Below are 19,308 nucleotides of genomic sequence, written 5' to 3'. Positions count from 1 at the left end.
TAGGTCTCAGCAGCTGGATGTGGGATATGACCCCTCACAGAGTGAGATGGCACATGGCTGGGGAGAGTGACTCAGAGACTTGGTATTTACTCTAGGAAACAGGAGCTAATCTCCATATTTAGTATAATTTATCACTAATTCCTGAAAAAAACTTTCACCAAATTAGTTATACAAGGGACCTTCCTCCCCCTGATAAAGAATATTCAAAAAAATAAAGAATATTCAGCTAATATTATACATAATAATTCAAAAAATTTCTCCTTAATTTGAGGAACAAAGCTAGAAAGTCCTATACTATTCACTGCTGTGGAACATCACAGTTGGTGTCTTTGCTGGTGCAGTAAGAGAAAAGGAGAAATGAATGCTTCTAGAACTAAAAAGTAAGTTTAGTAATGTTTAAGGATACAGGATGAATAAGCAAATGAAAGCTGAATGTACAGAAAATATTTCATCAAAAGGGTGTGAAAAGATGACAAACACATCAAGAGATGCTCATTGCACCAGGTGTTATATGCAACTGATCAGTCACTGAACTCTACATCTGAAACTTACGAAGTACTATTTGCTGGCTAGCTGAATTAAATAAAATAAAGAGATGCTCAATATTACTAATCATTAGACAAATGCAAATTACAACCATGATATACCAGCTGAATGGGGAAAAAAACAACACTAACGAATAAAACTGACAATATCAAGTTCTGACATGGATACACAATAAATGTATTTCTAACTGATAAATTTTTGGAGGGAGGTGGGATTTGAAAATGGTACTCTAGGAAACATATTTGTAATTTCCAGTGAAGTCAAACAAATGAGGCATACCTCAGAGACATTGGGAGTTTGGATCCAGACACTGCAATAAAGCAAATATTGCAATGAGGCAGTCAAATTATTTCGGTTCCCCAATACATAAAACAGTTATGTTTAAACTATACTGCAATCTAGTAATTGTGCAAGAGCATTATGTCTACAAAACAATACACATACCTTTATATAAAAAATACTTTAGTGGTTTTTAAAAAAATGTCAAGCATCACCCAAGCTTTTAGCAAGTCCTAATCTTTTGGTTGATGGAGGTCTAGTCTTGATGCTGATGACTGGTGACCGATCAGCGTGGTGGTTATTGAAGGCTGGGGTGGCTGTGGCAGTTTCTTTAAAGACAAAATTGAAGTTTGCACATCAATTGACTCTTCCTTTCACAATTTCTCTGTCCCACATGATGATATTTTATAGCATTTTACCCACAATAGAACTTCCAAAATTGGAGTCAATCTTCTCAAACGCTGCCACTGCTCTATCAACTAAGTTTATGTAATATTCTCAATCCTTTGCTATTATTTCAATGATCTTCATAGCATCTTTACCAGGAGTACATTCCATCTCAAGATATCACTTTCTTTCTTATCCATAAGAAACCATTACTCACCCATTGAAGTTTTATCATGAGATTGTAGCAATTCAGTCACATCTTTAGGCTCCACTTCTAATTCTAGTTCTCTTGCTATTTCCACCATATCTGCATTACTTCCTCCACTGAAACCCTTACAATCACCCACGAGGGTTGGAGTTTCTTCCACACTCCTGTTCACATTATTTTGACCTTTTCTCATGAATCACGAATGTTCTCAAGGCATCTAGAATGGTGAATCCTTTCCAGAAAGTTTTCCATTTACTTAGCCCAGATCAGGTCTGTCATAGGAATCCCTATCTATGGCAGGTGTAGCCTTACAAAATGTATTTCTTAAATAATAAGAATTTAAGTCAAAATTAGTTCTTGATCCACATGGGCTACAGCATGGATGTTGTATTAGCAGACAGGGAGACACTTACCTCACTGTACATCTTCATCAGAGCTCTTGGGTGATCTAGTGCATCATCAAAAAGCAATAATATTTTCAAAGGAGTTTTTTGTTTGTTTGTTTTTGTTTTTTCTGTTGTGTTTTGTTTTGTTTTGTTTTTTTCTGAGCAGTAGTTCTCCACAGTAGACTTAAAATATTCAGTAATCTCGTTGTAAACAGATGTGCTGTCATCCAGGCTTTGCCGGTCCATTTACAGAGCACAAGCAAATTTCTTGTAGATTTAGCATTCTTAAGGGCACTAGAATTTTGGGAGAGGTAAGTGGGCACTGGCTTCACCTTACAGTCACCAGCTGCATTAGCTGCCGTCCGTTGAAGTTTTGAAGCCAAGCACTAACTTCTCCTCTCTATCTATTAAATCACTAAATGACATCTTCTTCCCAAAAAATGCCACTTTATTTATATTGGCCATCTGTAATTTCCTGTAGCCACCTTCATTAATGATCTTAGCTAGATGTGGGTAACTTGCTGCCGTTTCTACATCAGCACTTGCTGCTTCGCCTTGCATCTTTACGTTTTGGAGACGGCTTCTTTCTGAGTATCTCATGAACCAAGCTCTGTTAGCTTCAAACTCTTCTGCAGCTGCCTCACCTCTCTCCGCCTTCACAGAATTAAAGAGACTTAGGACCTTATTCCAGAGTAGGCTTTGGTTTTAGGAAATGTTGTGGCTGCTCTGACTTCTATCCAGACCACTAAAACTTTGTCCACATCAGCGGTAAGTCTGTCTCGTGCTCATCATGTGTGTGTTCAGTGCAGTAGCACTTTTAATTTCCTTTAAGAACTCTTTCTTTGCATTTGCAACTTTGGCTAACTGAGCTAAGAAGCTCAGCTCTTGGCCTTTCTCACTTTTGGAAGGCCTTCTTTACTAAACTTAATCATTTCTATTAATTTAGTATTATTAAAAATGTTTTATTTATTTATTTGTTTATTTGAGAGAGAGAGAGATGGAGAGAGAGTGCAGGGGACAGAGGGAGAGGAAAAGGGAGAGAAGTTCAGATAGAATCCATGCTGAGCACAAGCCATGTGCAGGGCCTGATCCCATGGCCCTAAGATCATGGCCTGAGCTGAACCTAAGAGTCAAATGCTTAACCATAACTAGGGGCCCCAAATTTCAACATTGTGGGGAATAGGGAGGCCTGAGGAGAGGGAAAGAGATGACAGAATGCTTGGTTGGTGCAAAAGTTAGAACACACACAAAATTTGCCTAAGTTGCTGTCTTATATGGATACAGTTTGTGGAGCCCCAAGCACCTGGACAAACGGCACTGACAGACTTGCTTGATGCAGGATTGCTACAACCTTCAATGTAAAAAATGCAGTAGCTGCAAAGTGCAATAAAGTGACGCACATGGAAAAGGTCTGCCTGTAATTACCATTATATCTAGCAATCCTGCTAACAGATATTTACCGCCAATAAAAGCAAACTTTCATTAATACAAAAGTCTATAGATGAATACATATATAATTAGTAAGAAATGACATATATCCCATTATCTTGTATCTTATCTTCATTATTCTTTAATCATTTAGTATGGTTTTTGCTCTTTCAGTATTGTTTATAAATCATATGAGAAAGGGGATCATCTCTCCTTTCTAAATTCTTAAATGTTCCAGAAATACAATCGTCTTACTATGATCTTCAGTAACACATAACAGAACAGTGACCCACCTAGTCGTTGGCAATAGAGGTCAGAATTATCTTACGTTAGAAATAACAAAAAGACTTAGCTCAGGATCAATGAGACACTGTATTTTTAAAAATCTTATAAGGAGCCTCAACTCTACGGTCAAATAATCTTCGGCAAAGCAGGAAAAAATATACAGTGGAAAAAAGACAGTCTCTTCAATAAATGGTGCTGGGATATTTGGACAGCTATATGTAGAAGAATGGAACTTGACCATTCTCTTACACCATACACAAAGATAAACTCGAAATGGATAAAGGACCTCAGCGTGAGACAGGAATTTACCAGAATCCTAGAGGAGAACATAGGTAGTAACCTCTTTGATATCAACCACAACAACTTCTTTCAAGATATGTCTCCAAAGGCAAAGGAAACAAAAGCGAAAATGAACTTTTGGGGCTTCATCAAGATCAAAAGCTTCTGCACAGCAAAGGAAACAGTCAACAAAACAAAGAGGCAACCCACAGAATGGGAGAAGATATTCACAAATGACAGTACAGACAAAAGGTTGATATCCAGGATCTACAAAGAACTTCTTAAACTCAACACACTCAAAACAGATAATCATGGGGCGCCTGGGTGGCTCAGTGGGTTAAGCCGCTGCCTTCAGCTCAGGTCATGATCTCAGGGTCCTGGGATCGAGTCCCGAATCGGGCTCTCTGCTCAGCAGGGAGCCTGCTCCCTCCTCTCTCTCCGCCTGCCTCTCTCTCTACTTGTGATCTCTCTCTGTCAAATAAATAAATAAAATCTTTAAAAAAAAAAAAACAAAAACAGATAATCATGTCAAAAAAATGGGCAGAAGACATGAACAGACATACAAATGGCTATCAGACACATGAAAAAGTGTTCATCATCACTAGCCATCAGGGAAATTCAAATTAAAACCACATTGAGATACCACCTTACACCAATTAGAATGGCCAAAATTAGCAAGACAGGAAACAACGTGTGTTGGAGGGGATGTGGAGAAAGGGGAACCCTCTTATACTGTTGGTGGGAATGCAAGTTGGTGCAGCCACTTTGGAGAACAGTGTGGAGATTCCTTAAGAAATTAAAAATAGAGCTTCCCTATGACCCTGCAATTGCACTACTGGGTATTTACCTGAAACATACAGATGTAGTGAAAAGAAGGGTCATCTGTACCCCAGTGTTTACAGCAGCAATGGCCACAGTCACCAAACTGTGGAAAGAACCAAGATACCCTTCATAGGACAAATGGATAAGGAAGATGTGGTCCATATACACTATGGAGTATTATGCCTCCATCAGAAAAGATGAATACCCAACTTTTGTAGCAACATGGATGGGACTGGAAGAGATTATGCTGAGTGAAATAAGTCAAGCAGAAAGAGTCAATTATCATAGGGTTTCACTTATTTGCAGAGCATAACAAATAACATGGAAGACATGGGGGATGGAGAAGAGAAGGGAGTTGAGGGAAATTGGAAGGGGAGATGAACCATGAGAGACTATGGACTATGAAAAACAACCTGAGGGTTTTGAAGGGGCGGGGGTGGGAGGTCGGGGGAGCCAGGTGGTGGGTATTATGGAGGGCATGTATTGCATGGAACACTGGGTGTGGTGCATAAACAATGAATTCTATTACACTGAAAAGAAATTAAAAAAAAAAAAATCTTATAAGGGCGCCTGGGTGGCTCAGTTGGTTAAACGACTTCCTTAGGCTCAGGTCATGATTCTGGAGTCCCAGGATTGAGTCCTGCATTGGGCTCCCTGCTCAGCAGGGAGTCTGCTTCTCCCTCTGACCCTCCCCCTTCTCATTCTCTCTCTTTCTCCCATTCTTTCTCTTTCTCAAATAAGAAAATAAAGTCTTAAAAAAAATCTTATAAAAAAATGCCAGGAAAACTAACCATTTAGATGCTTATCAATTAATAGAGTCTCACTATTTAATTTGATAACTGATGATGTGCCAGATGTTTAAAACGACAGAATATTTCTTGCTTGTCTTCTTGGATCATAAGTTATACTCCAAGATTTCTGTGCAATATTTTGAAATTTTTAGGTTCTTTAAAACTTTAAAAACTATTTTATCTAAATATAAAACAATGATCTACTATCAACAGAATACACTATTTACATGTATTTTTCAACTTTAGTAATAGAATGTCAAGAAATCTTAAGTATACAGGAAGACATTTTGGCTACATGCCTAGATACATTTCTCAGGCATCTGCAACAGAGTACCCTTCCTATTGTAATTCAGAAAATTACCATATCCCAATATTTTAGAGACTTATTTATCACCATCATAAAATTATAGACAAAAAAAGAAATTCACAAAATTAAATTTGACCTCTACCTTAATTCACGAGTCTGAAAGAACTTAGGGATATTTCTGGGATCACTAGATAATGTGGTAGAGAAATGCTGAATTGCCTAGCCAGTATAAATCGTGTTTATACTATTCTGATTATTAGCACATAACACGGACATGTGCTTCATGCCTTAACATGCCATTCATGATCCTCAAGATCTAGAGATAGATAAAAATGTAAACCTAATAGCTCAGAGAAGTAAAAATTAAAAATTGTTTTCCACATCAATACATCTACTTTTATTTAGCTGATTAATCATCTACCATATACTTACCACATCACAAAGATGCCTGAGCATAATTTGCATCAAAATCGATGGCATATTTTACCAGGTTTCCTGAATACTTACACTGAAAGATTGTTGTCAAAGTCATCTACAGTTTAAGACAAAATTTGATAACTTGTTTCTATTCTCTTTGCAGGCTATAATTTACTGAAAACTCAAAGTTTAAATTGTCAGGATCACTCATTTTGACAATAAAATTATTAGCATTCTAGAAGGCTAACAGGATACAAGTTTACAAATAACCAAAAGGGAGTAACTAGAAATGGGTAAAGCAGCATTTATGGGATTATGCTGAGAAAAAAAAGTATAATAACCTATATTCAAGTTTAATCTAGTATATTGTTAACCTATTATATTCTTATCATTTATTTAATATATTATAGTAAATAACTCAAGAAATAACTCTCTTCTTAAACACAACAGAAATATCCCATCAGATAAAAGACTGTCTAGGTAATTTAGATACATGAAAGAGTTTAAAATATCATTTTTTCATATAGTTTTCTCCTTTTATGCCCTCCTTCTTTATTATTGCTAATCCAGCTCATAGAAAAAACTCAACCTCAATAAATACAAAGCATGTATAATGATATCCCCTAGAAGGTGCTTTTCTCACAGGATTTAAAATAAAAATCAAGTAAAAAATACAAACATTTCCAAAGGTAGTAATGCTAAAACTTATTTTTATTTAGGTTCATATACATGCATATGTGTGTGTTGTGTGTATATATAGTAACTGTATGTAAGTGTATATATAAGACAGAGGCAGAGAGACAAAGATAAATGAAGATTTTTTACTAGGACTTAAAAGCAGAAGACAAAGCTTAAAGAAACTAAAAGAACTAAAGAACTAAAAGAAACATAGTAAAACCAGAACATATTCCTTTCTTAAGAACTAAAAGAAAGAACTAAAGAAACAAGAACTAAAAGAAACAGCAAAACCAAAACATAGTCCTTTCTTTAAACAAATACGTCTAACTAGATTCTAATTAGAATCCTATATTTAACAAGTAACTAAATGTCATCCATGTAAGTTTGCTGGCATATAATTATTTTTAAACAGATCTTAATGTTTGTTGACTTCAATTATGACATGGGCCATATGCTTATTCTGAAAACCATTTAGAATAATCAGCAATAAAATATCTTAGCAAGAAAAGAATTAAGATGATAAATGGTAAATAGAATGGTTTGAAGTTATTAGTTTAGTCCAGTAGTTTTCAACAATTTCCTGCTTTCTGGAGCTCAACTACTGATATTTTCTTAATTAGATTTTTTTTTTTTCTCCTATGGCTAATAATGTCTTTACTAAAAGTAGCTATTCCTTTATGCTTGTTTCTTCTTTCATTTTGGATATTTTAATAATTATATCTACACTATAATCTGTGTTCATTTCCCTATGGTTTAAAAATAGTAGAGACACTGGGGCACCTGAGTGGTTCAGCGGGCTAAGCATCTGCCTTCGGCTTAGGTCATGATCTCAGGGTCCTGGGATTGAGCCCCATGTCAGGTGCTCTCTGCTCAGCAGGGAGCCCGCTTCTCCCTCTTTCTCTGCCTGCCTCTCTGCCTAATTGTGATCTCTCTGTCAAATAAATAAATAAAATCTTTTAAAAATAAACAAATAAATAAATAAACAAACAAAAGAGACATTATTTTAAAACAGAAGACCTTGACTCTAAGCCATGTGACAAATCAAGGCATATCCTGATAAAGGATGGGAACATCCAGGAGCTCAGGAGGTGATTCCTCTGTGTGAATGCTACCCATAGTTGGTGATGGGCAGCCTAAATTATGGTTTTCTAGTGGGCATGATAGTGAGCACCAATCTCAAGACACATTTAGTTGTTCTATGTTTATTTTTAATGGGAGTAATATTTGTTGAAAGAATCCATGTTAAGTATTTGAGGAACAATTTGAAAACAGGAAAGGGGACTCTTCGGTATAAGCAGAATAGGCATGATAACTATTAGTATACTCGGAAAAAGAAGAAATTAAAGATTTTCTCAGAGATTTAGAGCAAGATAGAAAATGCAAATGCCAAACAGTGTGTGAAAAAGTTCAGAAGTTCATTTACAAACTTTAATAACTCAAAAATTTAAGAAAATTATATAGGTTTTATTGAAAAAATATGAATATTTTGATTAGGTTAAAAGAAACAGGAAACATGCAGAATATAGTTATAACCAGTTGCATTTGTCCACACATATATTTACAGATACAGAAATAGAAGCAATAAAAATAATGGAGGGCCAAATGGATGTACTTGGTTATTTCTCATATCTAGGAATAAATTGTATTTTAGGTGTTAATGGTGTGAATAAAAAAATATGGGGAAAAGGAGTAAGAATAAAGAGATAGTCTCAACATGCAGACATTAACTTTTCCTAGGAATGAATTTTACTGAATACTCTCATTTAATAAAATGCAACCATTTGGGCAGTGATCTTCCCCATACCCTGAAATGGTTAATTTCAAGTTTCAAATTTGCAATATTGATTCTATTTCACTAGCACTGAGATGGAATGTACTTGAGACCATTCATCATGACAGAAAGAACTATAGATGAGCACTCAGAGGTACAGGAATATATCTATCATATTCTGCCAAGGTTTCCTTTCAATTACCCTATACTTCTATAGAACGGGCTTTGGAAGTATGATTTCTTCAGAGACTGGGATAAAGACATCTGTAGCAGTCCTTTATTCTAATCGTAAATAGTCTAGTATGTCTACAGTATATTTGACATAAGAGATGATACTTGGCTTCTAGGTAAAAAATGGTGACTTTCTGAAGGCTTAAGAGTTTTTATCTTAGACCTAGCCCCAAGACACATGTGAGATATTCTGAGAGAGATTTCTGCAACTCTGATTTTCTAATGTGCTGATATATTTGGCTAGAATCCATAGAAACTCACTTCATAGAAAATCCTTAATTTGGGATGCACCAATTTTTCTTTTCATACAAGGAAATCACAGAGAAGAAGGAATTCCTCTTTGAGAACATCACAAATCAGCATTTCTTACTTCTTTGAGGATATGCAGTGCACTTTAATCTCCTTTTATTTTTTTTTAAGTTTTTATTTATTTATTTGACAGACAGAGATCACAAGTAGGCAGAGAGGCAGGCAGGGTGGCGGGGTGGGAAGCATGCTTCCTGCTCCATCCCAGGACCCTGGGATCATGCCCCGAGCCGGAGGCAGAGGCTCCAACCCACTGAGCCACCAAAGGCACCCCTTAATCTCCTTTTCTTAAAGTAAGCTGGAAAGTTTAATATTCCTGCCATAATGGCTAGCTGGAATATTTTATGTAGCTGGAATATTTTATACCTCTGGACTCTGTTTATATAGTTTCTTTCTTCGGCTAAGAATAGATGCCTGGTTATTAAAATTAGCAGAGCAAAGATATATAAATGCCCATAAAGCCCTCAAATGAGTTTACTGTTGGTAGTATACCCAAATGTGGATCTCTGCTGATCTAGTGCTATTTTTAGAAAACATGAGGTATGGGTTAAAAGGAAGGGCTGATGATAATATAAAGTAGGACCAAAGTAAGATGTTACAGAGACTTGATTTAGATCTCAAAGTCCCTTCTTACAGTTAAAATAACTACACCCTGATGTATCCATACCTTGTAATGAGTACACAGTGTTTTAATTTTCCAAGAACTTCAAATAACTAGTATAGATAATCCAACTTCTTTCTATACAATGAACAGTCAACGCTTAACTAAGAAAAGTGTTGTAGAAAGAACACCTGTAAATTGGTATTAAATAAAACAGGACTTGAGGAATTACGAGAACTCCTTTTATAGTGTTTTATTACTTCCTTGCAATAGTAAACTTTCTCTAAGGTATGTTACAAATATAATCAAAAGCATCTCATAGGAGGAAGCATAATATCAACCTCATTATAAGAGATTATCCTAGTGCAAGATTTCAAAGCCCACTACTTCGCTCTGCATTGGGCCTTAAATATTTTAATTAGTGTCCACATCAAAGTCTTTCCAAGGATGCTTAAATACATAGTGTCTTGAATGAGAACACGGTCTAAAGCTGGAATACTTTGTTTTAAACCCTGGCTCCATTATTTAATGCTCCTGTGACCCTAAGCACATCACTCAGACTTGTTTCCTTATTTGTAAAATGGGATATGAGATAATAATGATACTAAACACAGAGAAACACAGAGAATGATTGATCAGTACATAGGGAGAAAAAAAACGCATGAATAAAACGTAAAGGTACACAACTGTAAGCCAAAATAGGAGGCTATTATAATCTTTACCTACTCAGTAGCAAAAACAATGAAAGCCATCCAAACATATCCTTACTCTATGTTTAGTGAACATTCTCCACATTCCCCTACAAACTTAAAAACTCAAAAGGTAGTTATTTGCTTTATCAGAATAGAAACATCACAAATGTGCAATGTGATTCAGCGGGTAAGTAATGCTTGTGTGGTATGTTTGGTCTGGTTGTCGGCTCTTGGTTTATTATGTTCTTAGTCTAGGACCTCCTGTCTTGTGAATGTTTACTCTGACATTTTATAACATCTCCTGTAACATTTTTTTTTTTTTGCTCAGAAGATAAAAATACAGTTATATCTGCTCAAATATGCTTAAAACAACTTATTTTTCTTGTTGATATCATAAAAATGCCAAACTAACAAGTGCTTGTTTGTCTGGCCATTTATTTAATTAGACATCTAGGTTGCCCAGACGTGGTAAAGAGAAATGGTCTTCCTAGTGCTCAGCGTGCCCAAAGGGAAGCCTCATTCTTCCACCTGCCTCAATGAAGCTAAATTCCTACAAACTTACGAGGAAAGAAGCAGGAAAAAAAAAAAAGAAAAAGAAAAAGAGGAAAGAAAGTTCTCTGTAAAAAGAATATAAAATATATTTAGGAGCACATCTCTCTCTTCTTAGTTTTTTGTTCATATTAGAATGAAATTGTTTGAAAGAGCTTGTTAAAGCTCCGTCTCTTTTTGGCATTTAAAGTGGAACTAATAGTTATGTTTATGATAGTGGGATTTTAAATGTGTAACTGCATTTGCATTATAAAAAATTTTAAACTAAACTTGAAGCTTTGGATGGGACAAGCATTCAAGCATTGTGAAACATTAATATTCAAAAGAAATAACTAAATCATGTCATAATTGTCTAGCACTATTTAAATATAAATGGCAATAGTGAATGTCATTAACAAATGCACTTTTACATTTTAACCTGGTTAGGCATTTATGAAAACAAAGCCAGAGAAAGAAAGCCTCATTGAACTATAAGTCAGAAAGAGGATGGAACTCTTCTTCACTAATTGAGTACATAAGTAAGTCTTTTAGAAAGAATTCCCAGTAGCTCAGATAATCTTTTGTAAGAAACTCAAATTAAAAGCCTGTTTAAGAAGCTTATGACCTAAAGTAAAAGGAATTCACTTTCCTTAACCTTGACAGTATAAACTTGATGTTTTCCCCTTCTAAAAGGATGAACATTTACGAACTCAGGTAGAATGTCAAGCATTCTGCAAAAATGAATTATATAACTACTTCTCCAATAAGACAGGGAGCATATTGGCCCATTCTTCTTAAACTTCAAATTCAGGGTTTTAAAAACATGTGAATAATAGGTCTGTCTTTATCCCTACTTAACCTCATAGCCATGAACGAAGGGAACAGATACTAAGCCATTTTGTAAAATGAATTTATCCTAAGAAAGTCACTGATAATACTCTTAATAAATCCATAGACTTAAAAAAGAAAGAAAGGAAATAAACTTTTTCCACGAGCTGAATTAACCATTCCAGACCAGCAGGCATGTGTTTGTAAGTAAAAGCAGTTTTTTTTTCTTTTGAGATTTCATTTATTTATTTGACAGAGAGAGGGAGAGAGAAAGATCACAAGTAGGCAGAGAGGCAGGCAGAGGCAGAGGGGGAAGCTTGATCCTAGGACCCTAAGATCATGTCCTGAGCAGAAGGCAAAGTCTTAAACCACTGAGGCACCCAGGTGCCCCCAAAGCAGTTTTGTTAAATAAAAGCCATTTGAAGGTTTTGTTTTGGTTTTCTCCTGTTGTTCTATCTTCTATCACAGCCACTGTTTTTTTACATCAAAATTGCTCAGTGGAAATAGTACCAATTTAGAACTACGAATTTCCTACCTACCAATCAGTCATCTGTGATCCTATTTGAGCAACAAATATTGTTATTTAGGGAAGAAGCAATTCTTTAAATCATGATAAAACTCATTCTTGTTACTTTATTTCTTTGGTGAACTGATTCTAATACCGCAGGTAACCAACCTCTGTCATTCCTTTCTGGCTGTTCTACCTGATGGGCCAGATATGTTAGTCTAAGTATATACTTATTTCTTGTGAAACATATAGAGATTAAATAGCGCAACTCATATTGCCATGTAAAAAAAAAAGAAAACAGGTCAGTTTTTCTGGAGAGATGTTTAACTGCAACAGGAGACATGTGTGTATACTTTGATTTAAGTAAGTGAGGGAAATTGCACAGACAGGACACACTTGACAGTAAAGTACTGAAAGATGTGGCCTGATGTACTAGACTTAGTTTCTCAGTCAGTTTGGTATGAGAATTGGAATTATAGGGAAAAGGAAATCTAGGAGAGATGACTGAACATTGGAAGTATGCTTGCCTCTTGTAAAACAGCAAGTGCTAAAAGAGGGCTGGCACTGATCCACCACCTACCTTCCCTTTGGGGCCAAAGGAAGTCCTCAGTGCATTACTTCCAATTTTACTGTGGGATCCACACTGAGTCACAGCTGTCATATATATTTAAATAGGACAGTCTCTCCCAGTATCAACTTTTTTTTTTAAAGATTTTATTTATTTATTTGAGAGAGAGACAGTGAGAGAGAGCATGAGCAAGGAGAAGGTCAGAGGGAGAAGCAGACTCCCCATGGAGCTGGGAGCCCAATGTGGGACTCGATCCCAGGACCCCGGGGATCATGACCTGAGCCCAAGGCAGTCGTCCAACCAACTGAGCCACCCAGGCGTCCCTCCCAGTATCAACTTTAATAAGCCTTTCATATTTGACTATGAATTACCGATAACTTTTTTTGGGGGGGCTCAATATGAAAACTCTGGCATCTAGGTAATAGTCTTATTTTCAATATTTAAAGGAAATAGTTCGAAGTTAACCAAGAATCAGGTTACAATGACATGACATATGGAAACTAATCAACTACGTTGTATAATCTTCTTTGAAGTGAGGTATTGTCCAATATTGTTCTGGTTTCAATTTCAAAAATTCAGAGCAGTCAATCTTAACCTGAAGTGTTCATCAGAATCCCTTAGGAGGGTGTAAATAAAACACATGTTCCCTGGCCCCTCCTCTGAAATTCTGATGGATTATGCTCAATAATCTTAAAACAGAACAAAACAAAGCAAAATCTCTACATATAATTTTATTTGTTTGTTTATTTAATTTATTTAAAATCAACTGCCCAAGAGACAGTACATCACTGGTTTTTGATATAATGTTCAATGATTTATCAGTTCAGTATAATATAATCTTTTTTTTAAGATTTTATTTATTTATTTGACAGAGAGATCACAAGTAGGCAGAGAGGCAGTCAGAAAGAGGGAAAGCAGGCTCCCCGCTGAGCAGAGAGCCCAATGTGGGGCTCGATCCCAGGACCCTGAGATCATGACCTGAGCCGAAGGCAACGGCTTAACCCACTGAGCCAATCAGGTGCCCCCAGTATAATATAATCTTAAATACAAACTCTTTTGTATGTTTTTTTTAAGGATTTATTTATTTATTTTACTGGGAAGGGTAGAGGGAGAGAGTCCTAAGCAGCTTCTGTGCTGAGTGTAGAGTGGAGGTGGGCCTGGACCTCATGACCTCATGACCTCATGACCTCATGACTCTGAGATTACCACCTAAGCCAAAATCAAGAGTTGGATACTTACCGACTGCACCACTCAGGTGCCCCTTGGTTGTCTGTTTTACTAGCATATAATAATAATTCAGACTAAGAAACAGTGAATGTCTCATGGTCTCAATTCAACCTTTGGTTATATTCTTTCAAAATACACTGGAATAAAATCTTAGGCATCTAGAAAAAACTTCAAGCCACACATTTGATTTTATAATTTTTGAAAATTTTTGAATATAATTAACTTCTCAATAGACTTTAAGAATAATGGGCTTTAAAACTTTTCTGCCCTGTCACTATATTCTTTCAACTAGAAGACTATGTGGTACCAAAAAGATTCACTACAATTATTTTTTCATCATCATTCAACACTGGAAACAACCTAAACTGTCTTCAGTGGGAGAATAAACAAACAGTGATAAATCCCTTCAAAGCAATTCTTCTTAGCAATAAAGAGTAAATCACTGATTCAGGCAACAATTTTGGATTGTATGGATTGTAGACTCTGATGGTCACATATTCTATGATTCCATTTATGTGGAATAATAAAGATAAAACTCTAGTTACATATCAGTGTAAATACAAGTGGACAGCATGAAAGAGTATTTTGGATGACAGACTATTCTCCATACTGATTATAGTGGTGGTTAGATGAATACATATGTGTTCAATTCATAGACCTATATACTAAAAATAGTCAGGGCACCTTGGTGGCTCAGTGTGGTTAAAGCTTCTGCCTTCGGCTCAGGTCATGATCCCAGGGTCCTGGGATGGAGCCCCACATCGGGCTCTCTGCTCCGCGGGGAGCCTGCTTCCTCCTCTCTCTCTCTCTCTGCCTGCCTTTCTGCCTACTGTGATCTCCGTCTGTCAAATAAATAAATAAAATGAGAATTATCCTGAACCTACTCTCTATGTACACTCTCAAGCTATGCTCTGGCAGCACTATGCTCCAGTTCTGTTACATTCATGACTACAACAAACACATTGTGTAATCCTCATGGAAGCATTTAGTAGGTTTTTGATCTTTTGCCTGGGTGGCCTAGAGGTAACATAATTCAGTTTAATTGAGTGTCTACTAAGTATTATTTCAACCACTTTTGTATATCAGGCATAATCTGAACTATGGATCTTTCTTCCATCATTCATTGAACAACTTTTTTTTTTCTTTTAACTATGTCACACACTATGTTAGCCATTAAGTAACAAGCAACAAATAACATCTCTGCTGTCCTGGAGTTGATACTCTACTGAGGAGTAAATGATACATAAAAATTTATAAGATTAAAAAAAAAAATGTGCTCTTCCTAGGCCGGCACTCTCACCAAGGAGAAGGCCATGTTCAGTTCGAGGTTGAAGATCATGAAGCCCAATGGCGAGAAGCCGGACGAGTTCGAGTCCGGCATCTCCCAGGCTCTGCCAGAGTTGGAGATGAGCTCCGACCTCAGAGCCCAGGTAAGGGAGCTGAGTGTCACGGCATCCAAGGAAACTGAAGTTGGCAGTGTTCGGGAAGCTATTACTATCTTTGTTCCTGTTCCTCAACTGAAATCTTTCCAGAAAATCCAAGTCCGGCAAGTCCGTGAATTGGAGAAAAAGTTCAATGGGAAGCACATTGCCTTTACCGCTCAGAGAAGAATTCTGCCTAAACCAACTTGAAAAAGTCATACAAAAAAATAAGCAAAAGCGTCCCAGGAGCCGCACTTTTACAGCTGTGCATGCCGCGATCCTGAAGCACTTGGTTTTCCCAAGCCAAACTGTGGGCAAGAGAATTCATGTGAAACTGGATGGTAGTCGGCTCATCAAGGTCCATTTGGATAAAGCACAGCAAGAAGCTCACAGGCAAGGATGTTAACTCTGAGTCCCCCAAGTTTCAGTTGTAAATAAAAATGATTAAATAAAACTTTGACAGTAAAAAAAAAATATATGAAAGGGGAAATATAAACTACTATGATAGTACATATGAGAGGACTAAACCAGGTTTTCAGATCATAGAAGGTCCTGGAAGGCAACACTGGATTCTCTCTAGAGCAAAAACTCTTAAAATTAACTTAACAAACAGAGAAGTCTCTCACTTATGACAAAGACTGATTGTTAAACCCATCATCCTTAGAGTCACCCTATGAGACCAGAACAATTACTCTTATTTCCACTGAAAATAAGGTACGAATTTACCCGCTGTACCACAGACTGGGTGACCCCAAGAGGATTCACCTCAGGAAGTCTAGCTTCCATCTATTCTTGTTATGATTACACTATGTAGCCACTGCCTCCAGCTCTTCTTACATTATGCAAGGAACAGGGTCATGTTCAGAGGCTTTAAATGTGTCTCATTACGCTTCTCGGAATCTACAGCACAGCCACATGGTGCTCAATTTGGTCAATAATATAACGTTCTGGATTGACTTCTGTTAAGTGAGAAGCACACAGAGCACAAAGCGCATGACAGGGCCACAAGGATCTTCAGAGTACTGTACTTTGGGGAAACGAGATCAGCCTTACCCTGAATTCCCAAAACACATATTTTATCTTCTTTTTACTTCAGTGGGACACAGACCTGACCTCACACATCTCTGCACATTTGCAACTTTGTCCCAGTTGGAGTAAGTTGGGGGAACATGCTGCCTTCACAGCAGTGAGAACATGCTGCCTTCACAGCAGTGAGAAATGATAATTTTCATGGCAGAAATGAGGCAACTGACTATCCATGCTGCCTGCTGTACTTTCTCCGTGAGTTTCTGCCTCTTTGGTACTCTGGGTGTTTGTTCATCAACTTTTCTGTGTTAACAGGTGGACCGTTTCCCCTCTGCAAAACACTTAACATGGATTTTGCCCCCTGCACTCTCCATTAACACTATGGTATCATATTGTGCAAATGTGTCAGCATGGATCAAGAAACCAATATAAGAAAACCTGTTATATTGCTCAAGATTTTGTCACTGAACCTTATGGCATCAGTACTTAAACAGGGAGAATGATGTTTCCAGGAAATTACTCTGATTCAAAATGTAAGCCCATTTTCTAGTGACTTCCCACCAGGGTTGGTTTATTTGTTTGTTTTTGTTCCTTAATGCATTTTGCCACTTATTTTGTCTTGCTTCTGGCCTTTGTAATAGGCTCCCTCTGATGAGATTGCCATCATATTCCTAAGCAAGTTCTAGCTTTAGCATTTTCTCCAGTAACCATGTAAATTTTTTGAAGCTTAGTGGCTCAAAGGAGTAATATGCCTAAAAAAACACAGCACAAACCCATTCACATTCAGAATAGGAAAGAGAGAGAGAGAGACAGAAAGTGTGTGTATGTGTGTGCACGTGCGTGTGCCTGGACATGTCTGTGTATTCTCCCTCACTTTTCTAACCCTTTATGGTCTCGTTTAAAATATTGTACATTATTTGTATTTTAACTTGCAGTCTTTGCTGTAAAAACATGTTGGAGTTTCTGAAGAAATGGCAATCATCCTTGTCCATGTCTGAAAAAGCTGATGGATAAAACAAAGAGTTAAAATGGAGGCTGATGTACCTTTATACAGAGACCAGCTGGGAAAAGTTTTTGTCTGTAGGCTACTTTGCAGAAGTAGAACTGATGTGGCAAGGTACCCCGGTAAGACTTCATGGGTGGACAAAGAAGAAAACCCTGCGTGGGCTTTCCCTCGAAAGGAAGAAAAACATAGCTCAGTTCTGAATACCCAGTTATTTTTGCCAATCTATCAACCAGTAAGTCAATGATTTTCTGCAGCCATTCTAGAGCCTGTTTCCCAAAGATCTTCCTGGGAATTCTGGTGGATGCTTCACACTTCGTTTCCAGCACACTCTACCATGGATCAGAACTCTATTCTATTTAAGTCCATGCCACGGCCAAGTTGCCCTCAAACCTGGGAGTATTCTCTTTCCTCTCCTCCCTCCCTCGCTGTCCAACTAGTAGAATACATGGTACATAACTGGCTATCTACACATATCTTGAAAAGAAATCAAAGTGTCACTAAATACACTTAAAAAAAAAAGAAAACTGTTTTAGAGAGTGTGTAGCATCATAATAACTTATGTAGGCCTGTGAATTGTCAAATCAGTCTACACTGTGTGAACTCACAAAAGAAATTATTAAGTTATCATGTGAAGGATAGAGACCTCTACAAATAGAGAAATGCAAATCCACCCAAGTTTGTCTTCTGATAATGGTGCGCATTTGAGACAGGAGTCACTCCCTTTCCTAAGTTAGCCAAGTGCACAGGACAGATTACAGGTATCGTCCAGAATTCTCTCTATAAGTATATTCTCAAGCTGTTTTTCTTGCAGTTTTAAGGAAAGCCTTACATAAAACTGAAAACAAAAGGCCAAATTAAGAAGAACCATAGATACTTCAACAACAACCTGCAAATAACATAGAGATGAACCAAATTTAAATATAAGTCCCCTCCTATTATGATGTTCTGAAGGAGAAAAAATAATAAATCTCCTTGAAAATGAAAATTGAAAGATCAAAGGAACTGATGTTCAAGTCCATTTGCTTAAACCTTGAGTATCAAAAGCCATGTATCCAAAGTCCTAAATTACATAAAACCCAAAATATTATGCAATTTCTTATCTAGCTTAGAGTCTGCCAGGAGTTTCTTGACTCCTGAATAGAACTAGGACTCACATTAGTTGCATTCTGCCTGGGCTTTCTCTCCTATTGAATAGGTATGGTTCCTCTGGGGTCCTGGGAGTGGTATTAATTTAATTGCAAATTCCTCAGCAGCCTCACTTTTAGAGTCTAAAGCCTTAAAAGAACACACTAGATCTTCATAGCAGTGACCCAAGACCTGTGCAATTTAGAAAAACAATTCAATCTGTAGTTCTTAAGATAATGAGCTCAGGTAAAAATATGTTTGCAAAATCCAGTATTCAGTATTTTCAGAGACCACAGCAGAGACTGCCTGATAGCAGTTTCACCAGGAGGCCAGATGTCTACACCTGCTACCCAGAGTCCAAGGCTTATGAATTAAAAATGAATTGGGATAATTTTCAAGCCAGATGCTAATTTTGGTATTTGAATGTACTAACTGGATTCTTCTTGTTGCTATAACCAATTATCAATAACTTAGAGGCTTATTACAATACAGAAGTACCACTTACAATTCTGGAGATCAGTGGTCTGAAATGGGTTTATGGGCCAAAAGGTCAAGGTCTCTGCAGGGCTGCATTCCTCTGGACTTTCTACAGAAACATGTTTACTTATCCTTTCCAGTTCGAGAGACTGCTCACATTTCTTGGCTCATGACTTTCTT

General features: G+C 37.0%; 1 protein-coding gene and 1 long non-coding RNA gene across 2 annotated transcripts in view; one reads left to right on the top strand and one right to left on the bottom strand.

Moving 5' to 3' along the window:
* The window catches only part of LOC125095242 (uncharacterized), a 195,058-nt gene that overhangs the window by 142,702 nt on the left and 33,048 nt on the right, over window positions 1-19,308 (bottom strand). The window lies entirely within an intron of this gene.
* On the top strand, window positions 15,352-15,968 carry LOC125095241 (40S ribosomal protein S7-like). The gene has a single exon (XM_047721433.1). The coding sequence runs from the start codon at window positions 15,387-15,389 to the stop codon at window positions 15,702-15,704; it is 318 nt and encodes a 105-aa protein (XP_047577389.1). The 5' UTR covers window positions 15,352-15,386; the 3' UTR covers window positions 15,705-15,968.

This window comes from Lutra lutra, chromosome 3 (assembly GCF_902655055.1).
Source record: "Lutra lutra chromosome 3, mLutLut1.2, whole genome shotgun sequence".
NCBI lineage: Eukaryota > Metazoa > Chordata > Mammalia > Carnivora > Mustelidae > Lutra > Lutra lutra.
Note: the sequence above shows the minus strand (reverse complement) of the source record. Positions and strands in the feature narration are given on the sequence as shown.

Bases quoted from the DNA above. Each gene is read 5' to 3' on its own strand.
- LOC125095241 (XM_047721433.1), top strand. From the start codon at position 15,387: ATGTTCAGTTCGAGGTTGAAGATCATGAAGCCCAATGGCGAGAAGCCG.